Source organism: Erythrolamprus reginae, chromosome 6 (genome assembly GCF_031021105.1).
Source record: "Erythrolamprus reginae isolate rEryReg1 chromosome 6, rEryReg1.hap1, whole genome shotgun sequence".
In the NCBI taxonomy this organism is placed as follows: domain Eukaryota; kingdom Metazoa; phylum Chordata; class Lepidosauria; order Squamata; family Dipsadidae; genus Erythrolamprus; species Erythrolamprus reginae.
In genome coordinates, this window is record NC_091955.1 from 57,508,108 (window position 1) to 57,528,225 (window position 20,118).

A 20,118-nucleotide genomic window follows, 5' to 3' on the forward strand; every position below is an offset into this window, starting at 1 on the left:
ACCCCAGATCCGCTCCCCAGCTGGGGAGCAGCCCCAGCAACGCGCGCGCGCTCCCCAGCAACGCGCTGCGGGCGGCAGTGGAAGTAAAAACACCATCTGCACATGCGCAGATGGTGTTTTTACTTCCGCACCGCTACTTCGCGAAAAATCGATCATCGCTTGGGGTCCTGGAACGGAACCCTCGCGATGATCGAGGGTTCACTGTATATACAGTGTTCCCTCGATTTTCGCGGGGGATGCGTTCTGAGACCGTCCGCAAAAGTTGAATTTCCGCGAAGTAGAGATGTGGAAGTAAATACATTATTTTTGGCTCTGAACAGTATCACAAGCCTTCCCTTAACACTTTAAACCCCTAAATTTACAATTTCCCATTCCCTTAGCAACCATTTAGATTATTACTCACCATGTTTATTTATTAAAGTTTAGTAAAAAAAAATTATTAAAGGCGGATGAAAGTTTGGCAATGACATAGGATGTCATTGGGTGGGAAAAACCGTGGTATAAACTTTTCGCGAAGTTCGAACCCGCGAAAATCGAGGGAACACTGTATATATATATATATATATATATATATATATATATATATATATATATATATATATATATATATATATATAATACACATACAGGGGGTGGGGAGTATTTAGTCAGATACCAGTTGTGCAAGTTCTCCCACTTAAAAAGATGAGAGAGGCCTGTAATTGACATCATAAGTAGACCTCAACCATGAAAGTCAACATGAGAAAACACATCCAGAATATCACATTGTCTGATTTTTAAAGATTTTTTTGCAAATTATGGTGGAAAAGAAATATTTGGTCAACAACAAAAATTCATCTCAATACTTCGTTATATATCCTTTGTTGGAATCTGCTGATGAAGGTTTCTCTGACCAAGAAGACATGAGTGACAGGGAGGAGGAGAGTGTGGCAGACAGCTCAGAAGGAGATCAATTATCTAGCTCCTCCTTGGATTCAGAACAAGAGTTAATGATACAGCCACGCATGCGGAGAGCGATGTATAGGCAACAACAACTGAGAGATTATTATCAAAGAAAATGAGGCCAACTGTGGTTGGTGGGGCTGTGGGTTTGGCCATTGTGGAGGATTATCTGATCATTGTGTTCCGTGATTGCTTTACTGATTTTGACTTTTTGTGTGCTGATTTTTCCCCGCTTTGAAACTAAACCAGAGCAAAGTGTGTTTCACTTTGTGAAAGAAGGACTGTGAATTGCCTCACAGCTGCAAGCTAAGTATCACAGAACTGATAAGGGACTTGAACAAATTACCAGTTTGTTTGGAGACAGTGCTCTTTGCTAAACCAAAAGAGGGCTTGGTTTAAGTGCATTTTCATTATAAAGAACATTGTTTTGAATTTTCAAACGTGTGTGTCTGAAATTTGTACCTGTGAATTTTTGGGAGGAGTCTACCAGAGAGCCCGACAGAACATTTGTAGGGGACCAAATACTTCTTTTCCACCATAATTTGCAAATAAATTTGTTAAAAATCAGACAATGTGATTTTCTGGATGTATTTTCTCATGTTGTCTCTCATGGTTGAGATCTACCTATCAATTACAGGCCTCCCTCATCTTGTTAAATGGGAGAACTTGCAAACTGGTGTCTGACTAAATACTTTCCCCCCCCACTGTACATATTTAAAAATATTAAAAATAATACAAATGATGTAAAACAGAGCTTTTACCTATTTCACGGTACTTGTAGATGAATTTTTGGCAAAAGATGAAAAGTGTTTAATGGTTTATTTGGCATCTCCAGATGACAGATCATATTGATCTACAAACTTATTTCTGTCTGATTCAGTACTTATTTCCGACTGAGGCCGTTCGGTAGAAGCACCAAGTTCTCGCATTTGGTTTCTCTGTGTGGTCTCTAGTTCTTCCAAACGTTTGCGAAGCAGTGAAAGTTCTTTCTGATGTTGCTCCTCCTTCATAAGAAGTAAAGGAGATGAGGAAAGGAATGTTATACATTATTTAGCACTTTTATTTTTAAAGATATTTAGAGCCATGGAAGATTCAGGCTACTGGTTCGGGCCATCAATGATATGTTCTGATTGTAAAATATTCAGTTGCATAAGCAAAAAACAAACGCAGTACTTTAGTACGATGGAGACAATAAAGATGCTTATATTTATTTATAGGAATTTACCAGTAGCCAGAGGAATTAAGAAATTAGATTGAAAGTTTAGATAACCTTCACTTACAGAAATTGTAAGATTTTAACCAAAATAATAGAATTAAATAAAATTCTCATTTCTCTTTCAATACTATTGTCTAGGCCAGTGATGGCAAACCTATGGCATGGGTGCCACACAGAGCCATATTTGCTGGCACACGAGCCATTGCCCTAGCTTAGCTCCAACGTGCATGTATGTGCTGGCCAGCTGATGTTTGGCTCGTACAGAAGTTCTGGGAGGGCGTTTTTGGCTTCCAGAGAGCCTCTGGGGCAATGGGAGAGGACGTTTTTACCCTCAGCCAGTTCCAGGGAAGCCTTTGGAGACTGGGAGGGCAAAACACAAACTTATTGGGCCCACCAGAAGTTGGGAAACAGGCTGTTTCCGGCCTCCATAGGGCTTCCGGGGGGCAGAGGAAGCTATTTTTGCCCTCCCCAGGCATTGAATTATGGGTGTGACCACTCGCGCATGCGCGATAGCATGCATGCATGCTCTTTTCAGCACTCGAAGGTAAAAAGGTTCACCATCACTGGTCTATGCCGAAGCCAGTTTTGGGGTGGAGCTTAGGTATGCCACAGTTTATACTACTTCACTATGCATTTTCTATATAATAGGAGGGGGGGTTGTATGAGGTAGTTAGTATGTAGCCATAACAAATTCTTTCTAGAAAGCCAAGGTCATCCTTTGTCTCTGCGCCTCTGCACGGAAGGAGATAGGTGGATTCTGCCAGCATGGCAATACGGGATTGGACAATGTGATGGATTTGTGGGTTTGGGGGCAAGGACTTGAACTTTCAACTGGGTGGTGAAACCTGGGAAAGTTCAGATTTGGGTTTCACCCAGATGTGCCAACATGGCTCTGTTAATAAATTGGAATTTTGAGGAATACTTTGCTTTAGACTATGATTTTATTTTGGATGCTACTTGGAATCCTGACAACTATTATATCAAATTTTATTACGGAAAATTGAAAAAATATGAACTTTAATTTTTATGCTTTTTGAAGCACTATTACCTACTCTGTTATATGGGAATATTACATACCTGAAGGAAGGGGAAGGGTAATTCTCGCCCAGGAATCAAAGATGAAGATAAGTTAGTTGGATTCAGCGTTGGGATGCTTGGAAAAAGAATCAGTCTGCGGAACTCATTATGTCTCCGTTGCAGATCTTTTAGTCTTTTCTGAAGGTGGAGGTGTTCTTCAAAAGGAATATTTTGCCTATAACAAATATAACTAAATAAATTTTTTTTCCTACTAATGGTTTCCTTGAATTGTGGTCCAGCCTTTTCTTTTAATCAACCAAGAGTTGACCCATTGGTTCTGATACAAATTGACAGACAACTTGTCACCCAAATCTGACACTGTGACCCAAAGTCACCAGCCAGTTTCCATGCCTAATGCAGAACTAGAATTCACAGCCTCCTGGTTTCTAGCCTGAAACCCTAGCCACAACACCAAATATATCTCAAATAAATAATGAAATGCTGATGGACAAATCTAACACAAGATATTAAAACTGAATATTGCTTCCTTTACATATTCCCAATAAAACATTATCGCTTCCACGTATAACCTTTTCAAATCCCCTATTGGTGAATCCCAAAATGAGAACATTTTGAGCTTGAAATAGGCTGGTTGAAGGCAAGTAGAAATGCTTTAAGTTTGATATTGTCAGGAGATGGGGTGTGGCCAAAAGCCACGGCAAGACAGAGTTCCCCGCATTCGTTGTCAGGAGACCCAGCTCAACTGGCGCTGTTGGTAAGCTGGGAGGGTGGCAACCCCCCCTCTCCCAGGGAGCCAACATAGACCTCTCGGCCTGTGGCAATTGAAGATAACATTGTTCTAGCTGCGGCAGCCACGAATGGCTGGATTGTTTTTTAAGATTGGAGTCACCTGGGAAGGAAGGTACAAGATTGTGTGCTGGAGAGTGAGAACAAAATGAAAGCCAGTGAGTGTTTTTACCGACAAAAGCTTTAAAAGCCCCTTTTGAAAACTTCATGGCAAATAATTTTTTTATTTTTTTCTCTCCAATCACAGTACAATAAAAATTATAACAACAACATCAAATTGTTTTACAATAAATGAATTCCAGGAAGTTATAGAATATAATGCTACCACCTTCACTTTTGACATCTGAACAAAAATAACTGCCCAATTTTTTAATGCTATAAAAATATACTATTAGCTAAGACCCCATTTAAGCTGTTCCGAATTCTAGTATCTCACATTGAATAGGCTGAAATGTTTCAAATCTCTCCTAATCGCTTCCATATCAATTTTCATATATAATCAATACCCTTTGCAAATAGTTAATGTCTATTAATAAAATACCTTTAAAAACATTTGAAAAATTCTTACAGTAGCGTAGACAAAGGGGAAAAAATAAATCTAATAATATCACCAAATATTGCCTAATAGAAAGTGAAGGGACATCTTTAGATCAGTTCCAAAAGACTGAAGCAGCTTATTTTCAATTTGAAATGACAGTTTCCAATTGAAAAAGGGTTCTTTTACTTAGAAGCATTTTTTATACTTCTAAAACAGTTTTTGATAGGTAGTATCATGGTTTCAAGGTAACAGTACTGCTAACAACAAAACATATGTATATATAGTACATACAACTTTCTAAAATATATTCAGAAATGTGAAAATAAATGCAATGAGCCTATGGTCTTGATCCAGGTGGGCCAGCTGTAAGTTCCTTTTAAAACATAATGCTTTCTCATTAAATAAGACAGCAAAGACTGTACCTAAAATGTTTTAACAGCAACAGTATGAAACATTATGCAATTCAGAATCAAACAAAATAAAAGAACCGTTGTACATACCTGAACGGTCTTCTCAGTGCTCTGGAAGGAGAGTCCATCATGGGTTGTAAACCAATCCTATTGGTAGAGACTGAGTTAATTTAAATAATTAATTAACTGGCACCGCCCCCTTAGCAGCCCCCATGAGCCAGTTTTAAAAACGAAGACAATGTAAAAAGCAGAAAAATTTTATTAACTTCATAACCAAACATAAACTTTAACAGTCCCAGCACTCCGGCGACCTGGCCAAACACCATGCCGGGTGGGTATGGACTCTCCTTCCAGAGCACTGAGAAGACCGTTCAGGTATGTACAACGGTTCTTCTCCATTGACTCTGGAAGGAGAGTCCATCATGGGATATACCAAAGTTCAAGTCCCCTGGGAGGGAAAAGGCTGGGCCGAGGTCGGTGGAGTGACACACACTCGCTGTAAGACACGCCTGCCAAATGAAGCTTCTGCAGAAGCCAATGAGTCCAGTTTATAGTGGCGTATAAAAGTAGAAGATGATGACCAAGTAGCAGCTCGACAAATATCTTCCAAAGAAGCTTGAGTTGACCAAGCCGCCGAAGTAGCCGCACTTCTAGTGGAATGTGCCATAACACCGGTGGGAGGAGATTGAGACCTCGATGAATAAGCCTCAGCAATACAATCCCTAATCCAGCGACTAAGCGATTGGGAAGAGACTCCAAGACCCATCGTGGCTTGAGCAAAGGACACAAAGAGTCTTTCAGTCTTTCTAAAAGATGCTGTCCTCCTGATATAGAGCTTCAAGGCTCTTCGGACATCAATCTTGTGCCAACGAAGTTTGGAAGGATGTTGACCATGTGTGCAAAAGTCCGGTAGCACCAGTTCTTGCCTTCTGTGGAAATCCGAATTCACCTTCGGGATGAACGAAGGGTCCAATCGCATCACCACTCTGTCCGGATGGAACACACACAAGTCCGGTCTGATGGACAGTGCCGACAATTCCGAGACCCTTCGGGCAGATGTAACTGCCACCAGAAACAAAGTCTTAATGGATAACAACCTATATGAAATGGACCTCATGGGCTCAAAGGGAGGTCCCGTGAGTGCACGTAGCACTAGGGTAAGATCCCACGTAGGGAATCGCCGTACTGGGGGAGCGTGTTGATTAATAGCTCCCTTGAGGAAATCCCTCACCCATGGATGGTGAGCCAAGGACCTAAAATCTGATACCTGAATTATAGTGGACAGGGCAGCCACTTGTCGCTTCAGGGTGTTAGGGGCCAATCCCCGCTCAATCCCTGATTGGAGAAATTCCAGAACTACAATAAGCGAGGCCTGCTTTGGATCACAGTGGCGGTTAGAGCAAAAGTTGCAGAATGCAGCCCATGTTGCTTGGTATATTCGCACCGTCGACGGCCTCCGAGCCGCCTGCATCGTTGCAATGACCGGGTCCGGAAGGTGCTGCTGCGTCAGTCTCTCCCGCTCACACGCCAGGCGGCTAACTGGAACCATTGAGGATCCGGGTGACAAATGGATCCTTGAGTGAGGGAGACTAGCTGATCCGGTATCCTCCAAGGAGGGGACACCGAGAGGGCTACCAGGTCTGCGAACCACGGCCTTCGGGGCCAGTATGGAGCCACGATGATGACTTCGGCACTCTCCCGGATTACAATGTCCAGAACTCGTTGAAGGAGACACGTCGGGGGAAATGCGTACAACAGACCTCTGGGCCATTGGGACAAGAGGGCATTGACCCCTTCTGCCCCTGGTGTTGGGAACCGGGAATAAAACCTCTCCAGCTGCGTGTTGGCTTGTGACGCAAAAAGGTCCACCAGAGGGGTCCCGAAGCGTTGAATTATCTGATGAAAGACTCCGGGATCGAGCTTCCACTCTGCTGGGTCTAGAGTGGACCTGCTCAGCCAGTCGGCTTGAACATTGCTGGTCCCTGCAATGTGTTCCGCCGACAGAGAAGCTAAGCGGGACTCGGCCCAGGCGAAAAGGGCCGCTGACTCTACCATCAGACGGAGGGATTTCGTTCCCCCTTGATGGTTGACGTGGGCCCTGGTGGCCACATTGTCGGTTAAGACCAACACATGCTTGCCTTGAATCCAAGGGGAAAAGGCCTGAAGAGCCAGAAAAACTGCTTTGAGCTCCAAATAGTTTATATTGATCGGGCACAGATCCTCCGGAGACCACAGTCCCTGGGCCATATGCAGTCCCATGTGGGCCCCCCAGCCCGACAGGCTGGCATCTGTTGTGAGGATTAAGCGGTCCCGGTTGCAGAAGAGTGACCCCTTGTGCAAGGCTGGGGAAGTCCACCATCGCAGCGACACTTTGACATCTGAAGGGAGCCGCACTAACCTTTGTGAATGACTCAATTTGGCCTTCTGCCATGGAAGAAGGAACCATTGCAGTGCCCTGAGATGATGACGAGCCCAAGGCACTATGCCGATAGTCGAGACCAGGGTCCCCAGAACCTTGGAAAGGAATGCGAGCGACACCCGCTGTTGGTGCTGAAGCTGTAAGATTAGTTGACGAATGTTTGCCATCCTTTCTGGGGACAAGGTCACAGTCCCTGTGGAAGTATTTATCATGGACCCCAGGTGTAACAGTCTGACTGTTGGAGAAAGATGACTTTTTTCCTCGTTGATCGTGAACCCGTGGGATTCCAACGTCTGCCTCGTGACTGCCAAATCGGCCAGCGCACTCTGAGAGGAGCTGGACAGGACAATAAGATCGTCCAGGTATGCTAGGATTCGAATTCCCTGGGACCTGATATGGGCAGTCAATACGTCGAGTAGCTTTGTAAATGTGCGAGGGGCCGAAGAGAGGCCGAACGGCATCGCCCTGTATTGGTAATGGGAGCCGTCTAGGTGGAACCGGAGAAACCTCCGATGAGCCGGCAGGATTGGGACATGCAAGTAAGCCTCTTTTAAATCTATGGACGTCAATAGATCCTGCCTTCGGATTGCAGCCAAGATGGTCGAAAGAGAATGCATCCGGAACCGTCGATACTTGATGTAAGTATTGAGGTTTTTTAAATTGAGAATCATTCGGACCCCTCCCGATGATTTTGGTACAAGGAAGACCCTTGAATAAAAGCCGGTACCTACTTCTTGCCTGGGCACTTCCTCTATTGCCCGTATCTCCAAGAGATGGGCTATCTCCTTTGTAAGTTGTAACCTTTTCTGGGGGTCCCTCTGAACTGGGCACTGAACATAACGGTATGGAGGGGACTGGAGGAACTCCAAACGCAAGCCCTGGGAGACAGTTGCTAACGCCCACCTGTCCGAGGACGTAGTCCGCCAGGAGGCCTCGAAAAACTGGAGCTTGCCTCCCAGGTGTTGATGAACAGAGTCACTTAGGGCGCTTGAAGCCCCTCTGGTTTCCACGAAAGGGCCGCCTCGCCTGTTGATACCCTCTCTGGCGATCCTGGAAGGGTGCTCTATCTCCCCGGAATGTGTTAGAATTATACTGGGGCTGGGAATAGGGTCTAGCATTCTGACCCGCTGGAGCAGAAGAGTCCCACCGAAAGGACGGCCTGCGTTGGTAGGGGGTATAACGACACTCCTGGCGCCTGTAAGCTCTGGGGAGGGACTTCTTCTTGTCCTTGTCTTCCACAAGGACGGGATCCAACGCTTCCCCAAAAAGCTTTTCCCCTTGAAAAGGCGCCGAAGCCAGATTCCATTTCGACTTTAGGTCTGCTGGCCAGCTTCTCAGCCAGAGGAGGCGCCGCGATGCCAAGGTGGCCGCCATACTCCTGGCCGAAAATTTAGCAGCATGCAGAGAGGCGTCTGCAGAGAACTCCGCCGCCGCCAACAGCTTTCCCAGATCCTGTCTCAGGCGGCTTTCATCCGGTCCCAGCCGGACCTGCATCTCCTGCAGCCATACTATAGATGCCCTGGTGAAAAAGGAAGCAGCCGCCGCTGCTCGAAATCCCCAGCTCGACATCTGGTGTGTTTTGCGAATCAACACCTCTGCCTTTCTGTCCTCAGGCTTCAAGCTGTCGCCTGTCTCAGAGGGTACGAATGACTTGGAAATCAGCTGCATGACAGGCTGATCTATAGGAGGGAATTCCAATAACTTCTCCACCTCCTCATCACAAGTGTAGAATTTTCTTTCTACTGCAGAGGGACCCTGAGCTGCAGCTGGGTGTTGCCAGGGTCTTTTCACACTTTGCACAATAATGTCAGAGGATGGAATGTGCTCTGACTCAGGTTGGGGTTCCTTAAATAGGACTGTAGCCGGTTTGGTCCCATCCGGTGTGTCTGATTTTGCAGGACCTGGCAAGTCTACAGTTAGCTTGGCCTTACGAAGCAAAACCCTAAAAGTTGAGGCCTTAAAAAGACCAGCAGCCACAGGCTGTTCTGGCGGTGTCTCATCGTCAGACAGTTCATAGTCTTTGTCAGATTCCTCCAAAGGGTTTGCTTCCTCAGCCCAAGACCCCATACCTGAGGGGGGCGGTGCACACCACAGGTTCTTTTGCACTGGGGGGGTTGCTGAGTGACTTGTTGCACCCCCGCTGCCATCCCCTGAGAATAGGCATTGTTAATTAAATCCTGCACTGATGGGGACATCTGATGCCAGGAATCAGGTTGTGTTCGCAACCCTGCTGCTGTGGGTGTGAAAGTAGCAGATGGCCCTTGGCAGCTCCTCACTGAATGTGATGCAGAGCCTGGTCTAGGCCCACTGTGGCCTGGAGATGGCAGAACCGGATTGATGGTAAATTGCCTATCAGGAGACCAGTCTTTGTCAGAGAAGGATTCAGCAGGCCTCATAGCAGGCAAAGGAGGCAAGACCTCTCTGGCCATAGTTAATTGAGAAGGCACAGAGGGCACTGCTGGGACCAGAAGGGCAGCTTCAAGTCTTTGCTCTAAGGCCTTGATACGCCTCTCTGCCTCTTTAATTGATGAAGAGGAGGCCTGGGATGTCCTAGACTTGTCCTTGGACTTCGAAGCTTTGGCCTTCTCCTTGGGGGCCACTGAGGGAGAGGTCACCTTATCAGGTGTAGCGTGACCTTCCATAGTACTCACAAATCAGCAAACAACACCACAGACTTCAAAACGCTGCTCCTCGACACTCGCTTCTCTCACAGAGAAATAAAATGGCGATCGGGAGCTAAGCAGGCACTGCACATGCGCAGAACTGCCTGTAACGTTCAATCGCGCCCAATAAATAGGCGGAGAGGAACCCTACCGCCCTTCGGGTAAAGAAAAAACGCGGGAAGTTTTCCCCCTTATTTTGACAGCCCGAAAATGGCGGCGCTCTGAGGCGATTAATCAACCTGCTTGAGTCCTGGAACCGAGGCTCCGCAGACTTGATCCCAGCCAGCTGCAAAATTCCAAATACGGCTTTAAAACGCCGCTCGCAGCAAGAAAAACCGGCTTCGCTATAGAAAAGCGGCTGCGGCCGCGGCGGCTTTAATCCCGGCCGCCGAACAGCTGAGAGGCGCTGGCAGGCTTCCAACCCGCTTTTTTCATGCCGCGCAAGCAGGGAATCGCCGATTCAAAGCTTCCCAGTGGGGGGGCGGACCCCCCCACCTTCAGCTCGCAGCCGAGTCTGACCACGGAGGTCAGGGACCCTGGGCTGTGGTGCTCCTCGATCAGGGTGGTACCCGCTGAGGGAAGGGCCCCCCGAGGAGATAACGTTGGGGGTGGTGCCCACGGAGGGCAGAGACCCCTCTGGAAAATCTTCTTCAACCTGTAGTGAAGACAAAAGAAGAAAAAAAATTAAAAAGCACCACTTTAATAACAGTTAACATTGAAAACATAACATTTTAAACACTATTTAAGTACTCAGTACAAAAACTACAGTCTCTACACTTAGACTGAGTTTTTAAAACTGGCTCATGGGGGCTGCTAAGGGGGCGGTGCCAGTTAATTAATTATTTAAATTAACTCAGTCTCTACCAATAGGATTGGTTTACAACCCATGATGGACTCTCCTTCCAGAGTCAATGGAGAATTATACCTGTTTAACACTTGGTTTTCTGTTTCTAGTTCTTCTCTCTTGGCTTCTAAGAGTTCTATCTTGTTCAGTAATTTCTTTTGCTTGTTGTCATTAAGTGTCTTTCTCTGTAATTAATACAATATAAAAAAATTTAAAGGTTGAATCTCATATTTAAATATACAGTTGCATATTTGCAGCCTGACCAAAAACCTTCCCAATCACAAACATTCATCAGGAAAAATAGTAACAAGGGCATCAATTCTTGTTCTTTTGAAAATAACTCTTATGAAAAAGACAAAATTTAGCCCAATTAAAATTAGCATCATGTTTATATTAAGTTCATATATCATGGATTCTCAGCCTCACAAACTTCAAAGAAATGTTGGTAATAGATATAATTATGTTATAACGTTATTTACAGATTAGGATCTTCCTTCAGCTATATTACAGCAAAAACTTTGATTCAACTAAAAAGGAAGAGCTTTTCAAAATTATGCACATGAGACATGCCTTTTTCTGAGCATGCGCTGCTCGATACATTTTCTCTTTTGTTGCTTTATACTTGTCTTCTATCTCTCTGACGTGCTGAGTAAGTTTATGTTTTTCTTCTAGCCACTTTACTTGTTTATCTTCCAAATTCCTAAAAAACAAGCAGTGGTTATTTTACAAATCAATTCTACTTCTTCACAGAAGTGAACATTATAAATCCAGATATGACTGTCTTCCTTGTTTGCTACCTGAACGCATAAAGAATACTTGATATGCCCAAATGAATTCCAGACAATCCTAAAGAATGTGATTATGATTTTAACCATGATGGCAAACCTATGGCACGTGCCACAGGTAGCATGCGGAGCCATATCAGAGGACACGTGAGACATTGCCTATGTCAGCTCCAGCACGCATGCACTGGCCAACTAAGGCCATTTCACCCTACAGATGCTTCAAGGAAGCTTCCCTGAAGCTCCAGAGTGCAAAAAAACCACCCAACAGATAAACCGGAAGTTTGGAAAATAACTTTCCGTTTGCCTGGTGTTGTGTTTGGCTCTAGGCCAGTTCCCGGGAGCTGGAGATTTTGATGTGGATTTGTGGGAGTCCTCTGTTTATCGGAGACCTGTCTGGTTGCCAGCTGACTCGGACAGTGAAACTGGCTCACAAGCAGAAGCAGACAATGGGGGAGAAGAATTAGACAGGGGGATGGGTGCAGCCAGCCCACCAGCCAGTTCTCCAGCTAGGGTATCCTCAGACTCAGAAGCGGATGATATCATGGGTGACCCAATCTTGGATCCCCATGTGCGCAGGATTCTGGAACGAAGGGATCAGTTGCGCAGGCGCCAAAATAGATAAGGGTGTGCAGCTGTTCAGGGTTAATTATCCTACAGAGACTCCGATAAATACTAGAGTTTGGGAGTGCTGGGGTGTGGGCCTTTATCAGTTCGAGTGTTTGGAAGAAGAAAGATTTAAGCAGTGTGGGACTGCTTTGTTTTCAAGAACTCTTGTGAACTTTGACATACTTCAGTTCAGAAGAGCTGTGGGGAATTTGGCGTGTGAGAACTCTGGCTTTATAGCTTCGTAATTTATTCCTCTGTTTTGAAGCGTCGGCATCAGAGAAACCTGGGGTGTGAGTAATTTGTCACCTCTTGGGAATTGTTTTACAAGACTCTGCATATAAAAGAGATTGATTTACTTTTCTTGCCGTGTGTTTGAAAATTATTCTGAATTCATAGGGGGCTGATTGCCATTAGCCCGGCAGAACACCCGTTGTGCTCTTATTTATTTATTTATTTATTATATTTGTATACCGCTCCTCTCTGTAGACTCGGAGACTATTTTGCATTCCATGGCTTTAGAAAGCTTCCCTGAACCCTCCGGAATGCAAAAAAAAAAGCACAACAGGCAAACCTGTTGTGCTCTTTTTTTGCACTCCGGGGCTTCAGGAAGTCCGTTTTTCTGAACTTCTGGTTTGGCTGTTTTTTCATGTCCCAGGCTTCAGTGAGGCCTGTGCGCAGGCAGGGATAGGAGATTTATGCACATGCGCGGGGCAGCATGGGGTGTGTATGGGGGGGGGAAGGAGTGTGGGCGCCTGCACGCATGATAGCACACTCGCACACACCCTTTTCACATGCAAACCAAAAAAGTTTCTCCATCACTGTTATATAATATAAATACTAAGAAAACACTAAGCAAAAAGATAATCTGTGATGGGTTTCATGCTGAGAAATGGCATTTCTTATGCTTCAGAAAAATTTCTTTAAGCTATAGTAAACTGTATTCACTTATAGAGAAATGTATCTGTGAATCCCTTCCCATAAAGGTGGCTTTCTAGTGGGCCTAAGCAGCCCATTTTCTTGGGAGTAATCACTATCCTTTTGAAAAACCTTCCTTCCCCCTGAAATGCAGCAGGCCCCTACTCCTAGGTTTCCAGAATGCATTGAATTGCTCGCTTTCCCCACAAAAATTAATGTACAAGGAGACAGGAATTCAACAAACGGCAATGTTGATATGTGTGAGCATTATATATCATATTTTTGGTGTATAAGACGCACCTAGATTTTAGAGGAGGAAAACAAGGAAAAACGTATTCTGAACCAAATGGTGTAGTATTATATTGTTCAATAAAATACCAGTGTAGCAGAATATTTTTTTACAACCATGTATACTTTTGAAAACCATGAACACTTTTTACAAACTTCAAACTTGACAGCTTCAAAACTTGTGGACTTCAACTCCCAGAATTCCTCCTCCAGTCATGCTAGCTCAGAAACGGAAGTTGAAGTCCAAAAGTCTAAAATTTGCCAGGTTTAAAGACCCTTGCACTCCTAACCCCTAACTCAGGGCTCTTCAAACTTGACAGCTTCAAGACTTGTGGACTTCAACTCCCAGAATTCCTCCTCCAGTCATGCTAGCTCAGAAACGGAAGTTGAAGTCCAAAAGTCTAAAATTTGCCAGGTTTAAAGACCCTTGCACTGCTAACCCCTAACTCAGGGCTCTTCAAACTTGACAGCTTTAAGACTAGTGGACTTCAACTCCCAGAATTCCTCCATCAGTCATGCTAGTTCAGAAATGGGTGTTGAAGTCCACAAGTCTTAAACTTGCCAGGATTGAAGACCCTTGCACCCCTAACTCGGGGATCAGCTTGGAAAATAATAACATTCTTAGATTGCCATAGGGTTTTTTTACTTCTTCCCTGCTGATTTTTTGGCCCTCTTATCCATAATCTAGCAAGGAAAACCAACTAAAGTCCAATAGAGCATCCACTTCATTCCCCTCCCCAACTGGGCTGTTTTCTCTCTGTTTTCTGAGAGAAAATAGCCCAGTTGGGGAGGGGAATGAAGTGGATGCTCTATTGGTCTTTGGTTGGTTTTCCTTGCTATTAGTGGGCCAAAAAATCAGCAGAGAAGAAGAAAAACCATATGGCAATCTAAGAATTTTATTATTTTCTAAGCTGATCCCTGAAGTAAGAAACAAATGCAGCACAGACTAGCATTGCTTCTCTGTCATAAAACTCTCACAGTATCTCTATGTCAGGGGTAGGCAAACTTGGCTCTTCTATGACTTGTGGACTTCAACTACCAGAATTCCTGAGTCAATCATGCTAGCTCAGTAATTCTGGGAGTTGAAGTCCACATGTCATAGAAGAGCCAATTTTGCCTACCCCTGCTCTATGAGAACCTTGCAGAGGAATTATTGGGCACAAGCTCAGAAAGGCAACTGACACACCAAAAAGCTTTAGGTCATATTCCCTATTCATTTACTTACAATTGGTTACTGTTTGAGGAGTCAGATGTTTGGGGAAGGAAAGACAACAGCTGAGAGAACCAAAAAGGTTGTAACTGAGGGAACTCCCCCCCCCCCAAAGGTAAGGACATATTTGCAAAATAACATGGAAATGCCAAATTTCACAGAGATCACACTATATGCTATAATACTATGCCACTTTCTGGACAAAGACCTGGCTCATGTGTCTGGGGTACACAGTAAATGTTCTAGGAGCAGGAGACCGCAGGAAAAAAGCAAAGTTATTGGCCTTTATAGTGGTGGCTTACGGAAGCTGGAGGAAAGTTATATGGACCAGTCATCCCTTTAGTCAGGATCAATTGGCAGGCTGACAAATAGGCCAACCTGAGGAAGAAGGGACACAGGTTTGCTCTCCTTTCCCATCAAGAATCACTTAGAATTTGTTTCTGCAGAAAGCAAGACTAAAATATTTTGACTCTAAATTGTTAAATAATTTTGATATTTTAGAGAAAACTGTTACAGACAAATGAACCTATACTAGATATCTAGGGGAAGTTGCTCTTCCTGACATCCAATTTTTTGGTTGCAAAAAAGTGCAACAGTAACATTGCATTAACAGTGAAATCATACTTCTCTGAATCTGCTTGAGCTCTTTCTGCTTGACTTCGTGCATTCCGACATTCATGTTTTAACCTCTCCAGCATTTCCTTGAGTTTCTGATTGGAATCCAATAAATCTTTCTCTGACTGTGAAAAGGAAGCCACTCGAAGCTGCAGATCATGGAGTTGCTGTAATGGAAATATCTTATGAAATAAGCAATTTCATTTATCAAATTCTAGAGTAGCGGTCCCTAACCTTTCCAGCTTGAAGACTAGAGAGAAGAGAGAGGATGATTCCATGTGAGCAGCAAGTGCACATGTGAATGCGTGTAAGTCTATTTGCATGGGCCCGTCACTTGTGCAAATAGAGCTGCATACAAGAGTGCAAGCGCCCACTGGTCACACATATGGAACTATGCACACACATTAACCTGCTACTTGTGCGGTCCGATTCCAAATGGGCTGCAGCTCAGTAGTGGAACTCAATCTGAGATTGGTGATGCCTGTTCTAGAGTAGGGATAAGCATGGTTTCTGTGATCCCCAGTATGGTCACTAACACACAAATCTGCTATTTGGAACAATGTACTTTATTTTTAAAAAATGTTTTGGAGGATTCAACTAAACACACATTATGATACTGTATGAAAGAAATCCCTGTATTATTGTTGTGAGCCGCCCTGAGTCTGCGGAGAGGGGCGGCATACAAATCTAATAAATTATTATTATTATTATTATTATTATTATTATTATTATTATTATTATTATTATCAGGAATTCAGCACAATTAAAATTGAATATTTCAATGTTAAAAATTTACACTGCTCTACAAAGGGTAGATATTAAAAAATTCTCATGAAGATACTACCCTTCGCAAAACTTAATAAGTCAGAATTAGCTAAAAAAACTAATTGGCAGCAAAGCAGAAGTACTTCATCAAAATCAGAAATCGCTTACCACAATCCATCACCATAAAGTATGGCTCATTTAAAAATGAGATTAAAGTGATAGATGGCCATACTTAGATACCCTTCACCTAACATTTTTCTAATTATGTGAAGTCAGTTGAAAGCTCAGAACCAGAGCAAGAGAATGGTAGAAAATAGGAAAATTAGTGATGGAGAAAGCAAAAATTGGGAATTTAGTAGAGAAGTTGGTGGGAGGAGTATCCTGACTGCTGGCTAGGGAATTATGGGAGTTGCAGTCCAGGTATCTTCAAGTTGCCAAGGTTGGGAAACACTGCTCTAGATTATCTTTTCTTTGAAGATTATTAAGAAGTTTAAACTGGTTCAAAACGAGGCAATGCATGCATTTTCTGGTACTCCAAAGTTCACCTATGCAACACCATAGTTGCATGTATATTTCAGGTGCTATTTAAATGTGCTGCTTGTTATCTTTAAAGCTCTGGTGGTGACATCAAAAAAGCAACTTTTAAACTAGTCGTGAAGGGAAAGTTGGCAAGTGAAGGCACCAATCAGTTCAAAAAGTTGTAGACCTTTCAGAAAATCAACATCAGCACCGTGAAAACTTATATACTGCCCAACTCTTAGCAGTCAAAGAAATAATAATAAAATAAAATGTGCCAAGTGCAATAAAATAATGGATACAAGAAATAAGGCCAATATTGGAAGTGATTAATGGATATACATGATAATTATGTTTTTAAAAGTTGCGAGAAGATCTCATTTCAACGCTAGATACCTCCAAGCCAAGTTACAGAATTAGATATCATAAATGAGAATGGAAACCTGATACAATGAAAAGAATTGATGGCATAGTCATTCTTGACTACAACTTTGTAGGAAGAACAGGTTAAAGGTATATTAAGGGAAATACTGGTGTTTATAACAAAGAGGTATAAAATAATACACTAGACTAATTTTTAGAGTGAGCTGGGAAGTATATAAATTTAATAAATAAATACACTGCAATACCAAATTCCTCATGTAATATGGACATGTAAAAATAAAAATGAATATTTAAAATTGTATCGTTCTTCCTAATACTAAATACTGTGACCAAATAAATTATAGATTCTTGTATGTGATGCTGATTATTTCTAGACTTATTTGTAGCCAATGAATAATAATAATTAATAATAATAATTTATTAGATTTGTATGCCGCCCCTCTCCGAAGACTCGGGGCGGCTCACAACAACGATAAAAACAATATTATACTGAAGCCTCTTTTTCTATTTTTGAAATGGAAGATTGCAATGAAAAAAGAAAAAAATGCAAAATATGAAATAAAACAAAACCATCCTGCGAACTGCTACAAATTAAAATAGATGAAAGAATATAAACCAATTTCATACCTGCTTTAGATTTGCATTTGCATTTTTCTCTTTTTCTAGATCCTCAGCAACAGTAATTCGTTCTTGAATCTTTATTCTACAGGTCAATATGAAGCAGAGCTGTAAAATATTTCCTTCAAAACATGTCTACATAGGTGGTCCTTGAGTTAATTGATAATTGGATCTGAAATTTCAATGGCGAAGTGATGCTGTTGTTCATCATGCATCCATCCATATATATACTATATGCCATCCATCGCCTGGAAGTGACTCTGAGTGGCTTACAATCATTGATTTTTTGCTAGAGGATATCACATGGCCTCATTGCTCATTGACAGAAAACAGATCACTCTTTGGAGAACAGCAAGCATACCTTTCTCACAATGCCTCAGAAGATCTCAGCAGCTTTTCAAAGGCTTTCCAAGCCATCATCTTATCTTGAACTATCTGCAAATAGCTTTCTCTGTTCTCGTGATGCACTATTTAGAGGATGGCATAAGTGGTCTTGAGAATAAAGCCTGACTTGGCCCTAAACTGCCTCATAGAGACCAGGCTGCAAGTGCATTGTCAGCAATAGAAGGAAGACGGCTAAGACCTATTGGGTGTGGCAGGACTTGAGGAACAATGAGGGGTTTGTGAAGCAGAGGCCTGGGAGCAATTGCAGCTAGCTGAGACTACTGAGTGTTCTGGGACCTCAACTTCAGCCCCAACAGTGCCACTGAGGAGTATTGCTATTCAGGGCCACTGTGTAGAATGGCCAAAATGGCAAAAGATATGGGAGAAAGATTGATGGGTACCAAGAGCTGAAACATCATAAATGTGGGTAGACTGCCAAGTACCCAAATTTTGATCTCATGACCATAGGGAGTTGCATCTGACATAACTTCAGAGACTGGTTATAAGTATCACATGTCTACTGCCACTGTAACTTTGAACAGTCATTGAGTAACAGAATTGAAGTATTTAAATATTCTGAATAACTTAAACTCTCCTTTAATTCTTAATTGAGCATAAAATGCCACACAGATACAGAAAAAAATTGGAACAGGCATATTAGGGCTGTTAGATAACTGTTGAATTTCAAGAAATTAATTAAATGGAACATGAACCTTGCAAAATGCTGGGAAATACTACACCAGTTATAATAAAGAAGCAGCTAAGGCTTTATACTCAGGAAAGCATTATTATTGCATAAGTAGTAAAATAAGGCTAAATTATATATTTATCCTTGATAAATGCTAATAAACTGGTAGCCAGGGAAGAAGTGACAAAGAGATAAGGGAGATATAAAGAAATTTAAACATTTTTCTGAGTTTAAACAGCAAGCCCTTTCTTTTTGTTTTTTCTGCTTTTATCCCATCTTTATTATTTTACTTGTGTTAATTTTTCAATCTCAAAATGAATTTTAATAAATTTTGTTTAATAAGGTTGAATGAGTAAAAATGTTGGAGAATTAGATATGGATAGCAAAATCTGTATAAGAAACTGCTGAAAAAAACTTTTATTCTTACCAAATTAATATAAAACTGGTGATTTAATAAAGTGCTTTATAAACAAATAGGATTAGTAATAGTTCTGTGCTTTATCTTTATTGGAAACTAAGTGCTTGCTTTAATATCTAACTTGTGTAAATAAAGTGTTACATTATAAGAACTTTTTAAATACATGATTAAACTCTTACATAGTACCTTACCTAAGATTTTGGATTTCCCTTTTGGTAGACTCTTCTTCCAAGCGCAAAGCAGATATCTTTTCTTCATACCGATCTTTCTCTGATTGTCTCTGAGCATCTTGTTCCATTTTGCTTTTCTCTAGTTCAGTTAATTTAGTTTCAAGTTCTAATCTGAAATATAACAAATAACTTTAAAAAGCAGTTGTTTAAATGATAGGATTATGTTTAATAGGAGGGGAGAGGGGGTGCCTTCAAGTCAGCACTGCCTCTTGGCGATTGCTGGGGGGAGGGGAATTCCTGCAATTTTCTTGGCATATTTTTTCTGAAGTACAGTAGTTTGACATTGCTTCCTTCTTCATTGAAGTACAGTGATCCCTCGATTATCGCGAGGGTTCCGTTCCAAGACCCCTCGCAATAATCGATATTTCGGGATGTAGTGGTGCGGAAGTAAAAACACCATCTGCGCATGCGCGCCCCTTTTTCCTTGGCCGCACATGCGCAGATGGTGGAGTTTGCGTGTGGGCGGCGGGGAAGACCTAGGGAAGGTTCTTTCGGCCGCCCAACAGCTGATCTGCTCTGCAGCGCGGCAGCAGCGAGGAGCCGAAGATGGGGTTTCCCCGTTGCCCAGGCAACGGGGAAACCCCATCTTCGGCTCCTCGCTGCTGCCGCGCTGCAGAGCAGATCAGCTGTTGGGCGGCCGAAGGAACCTTCCCTAGGTCTTCCCCGCCGCCCAGGCAAAGGGGAAACCCCAAGATCGCTTGCCGCTTGCCCGTTCAGCTGCCCGCCCGCCCGCTTCGCTTGCCCGTTCGCCCGCCCGCCCGGCCGCTTCGCTTGCCCGTTCGCCCGCCCGCCCGCTTCGCTTGCCCGTTCGCCCGCCCGCCCGCCCGCTTCGCTTGCCCG

At 43.1% G+C, this 20,118-nt stretch overlaps 1 protein-coding gene across 1 annotated transcript in view; it reads right to left on the reverse strand.

Annotated features, from left to right (window-relative positions):
- Nucleotides 1–1,742: 1,742 nt before the first annotated feature.
- CEP83 (centrosomal protein 83) overlaps nucleotides 1,743–20,118 on the reverse strand; it is a 46,551-nt gene continuing 28,175 nt past the window's right edge. The window contains exons 10-16 of the mRNA XM_070755838.1: nucleotides 19,240–19,389; nucleotides 17,568–17,643; nucleotides 15,285–15,442; nucleotides 11,427–11,556; nucleotides 10,938–11,041; nucleotides 3,236–3,410; nucleotides 1,743–1,946 (exon numbers count right to left, since the gene is read on the reverse strand). Of these exons, the coding sequence (XP_070611939.1) occupies nucleotides 1,761–1,946; nucleotides 3,236–3,410; nucleotides 10,938–11,041; nucleotides 11,427–11,556; nucleotides 15,285–15,442; nucleotides 17,568–17,643; nucleotides 19,240–19,389 (979 nt within the window). The 3' untranslated portion in view covers nucleotides 1,743–1,760. The remainder of the gene's footprint in view (nucleotides 1,947–3,235; nucleotides 3,411–10,937; nucleotides 11,042–11,426; nucleotides 11,557–15,284; nucleotides 15,443–17,567; nucleotides 17,644–19,239; nucleotides 19,390–20,118) is intronic.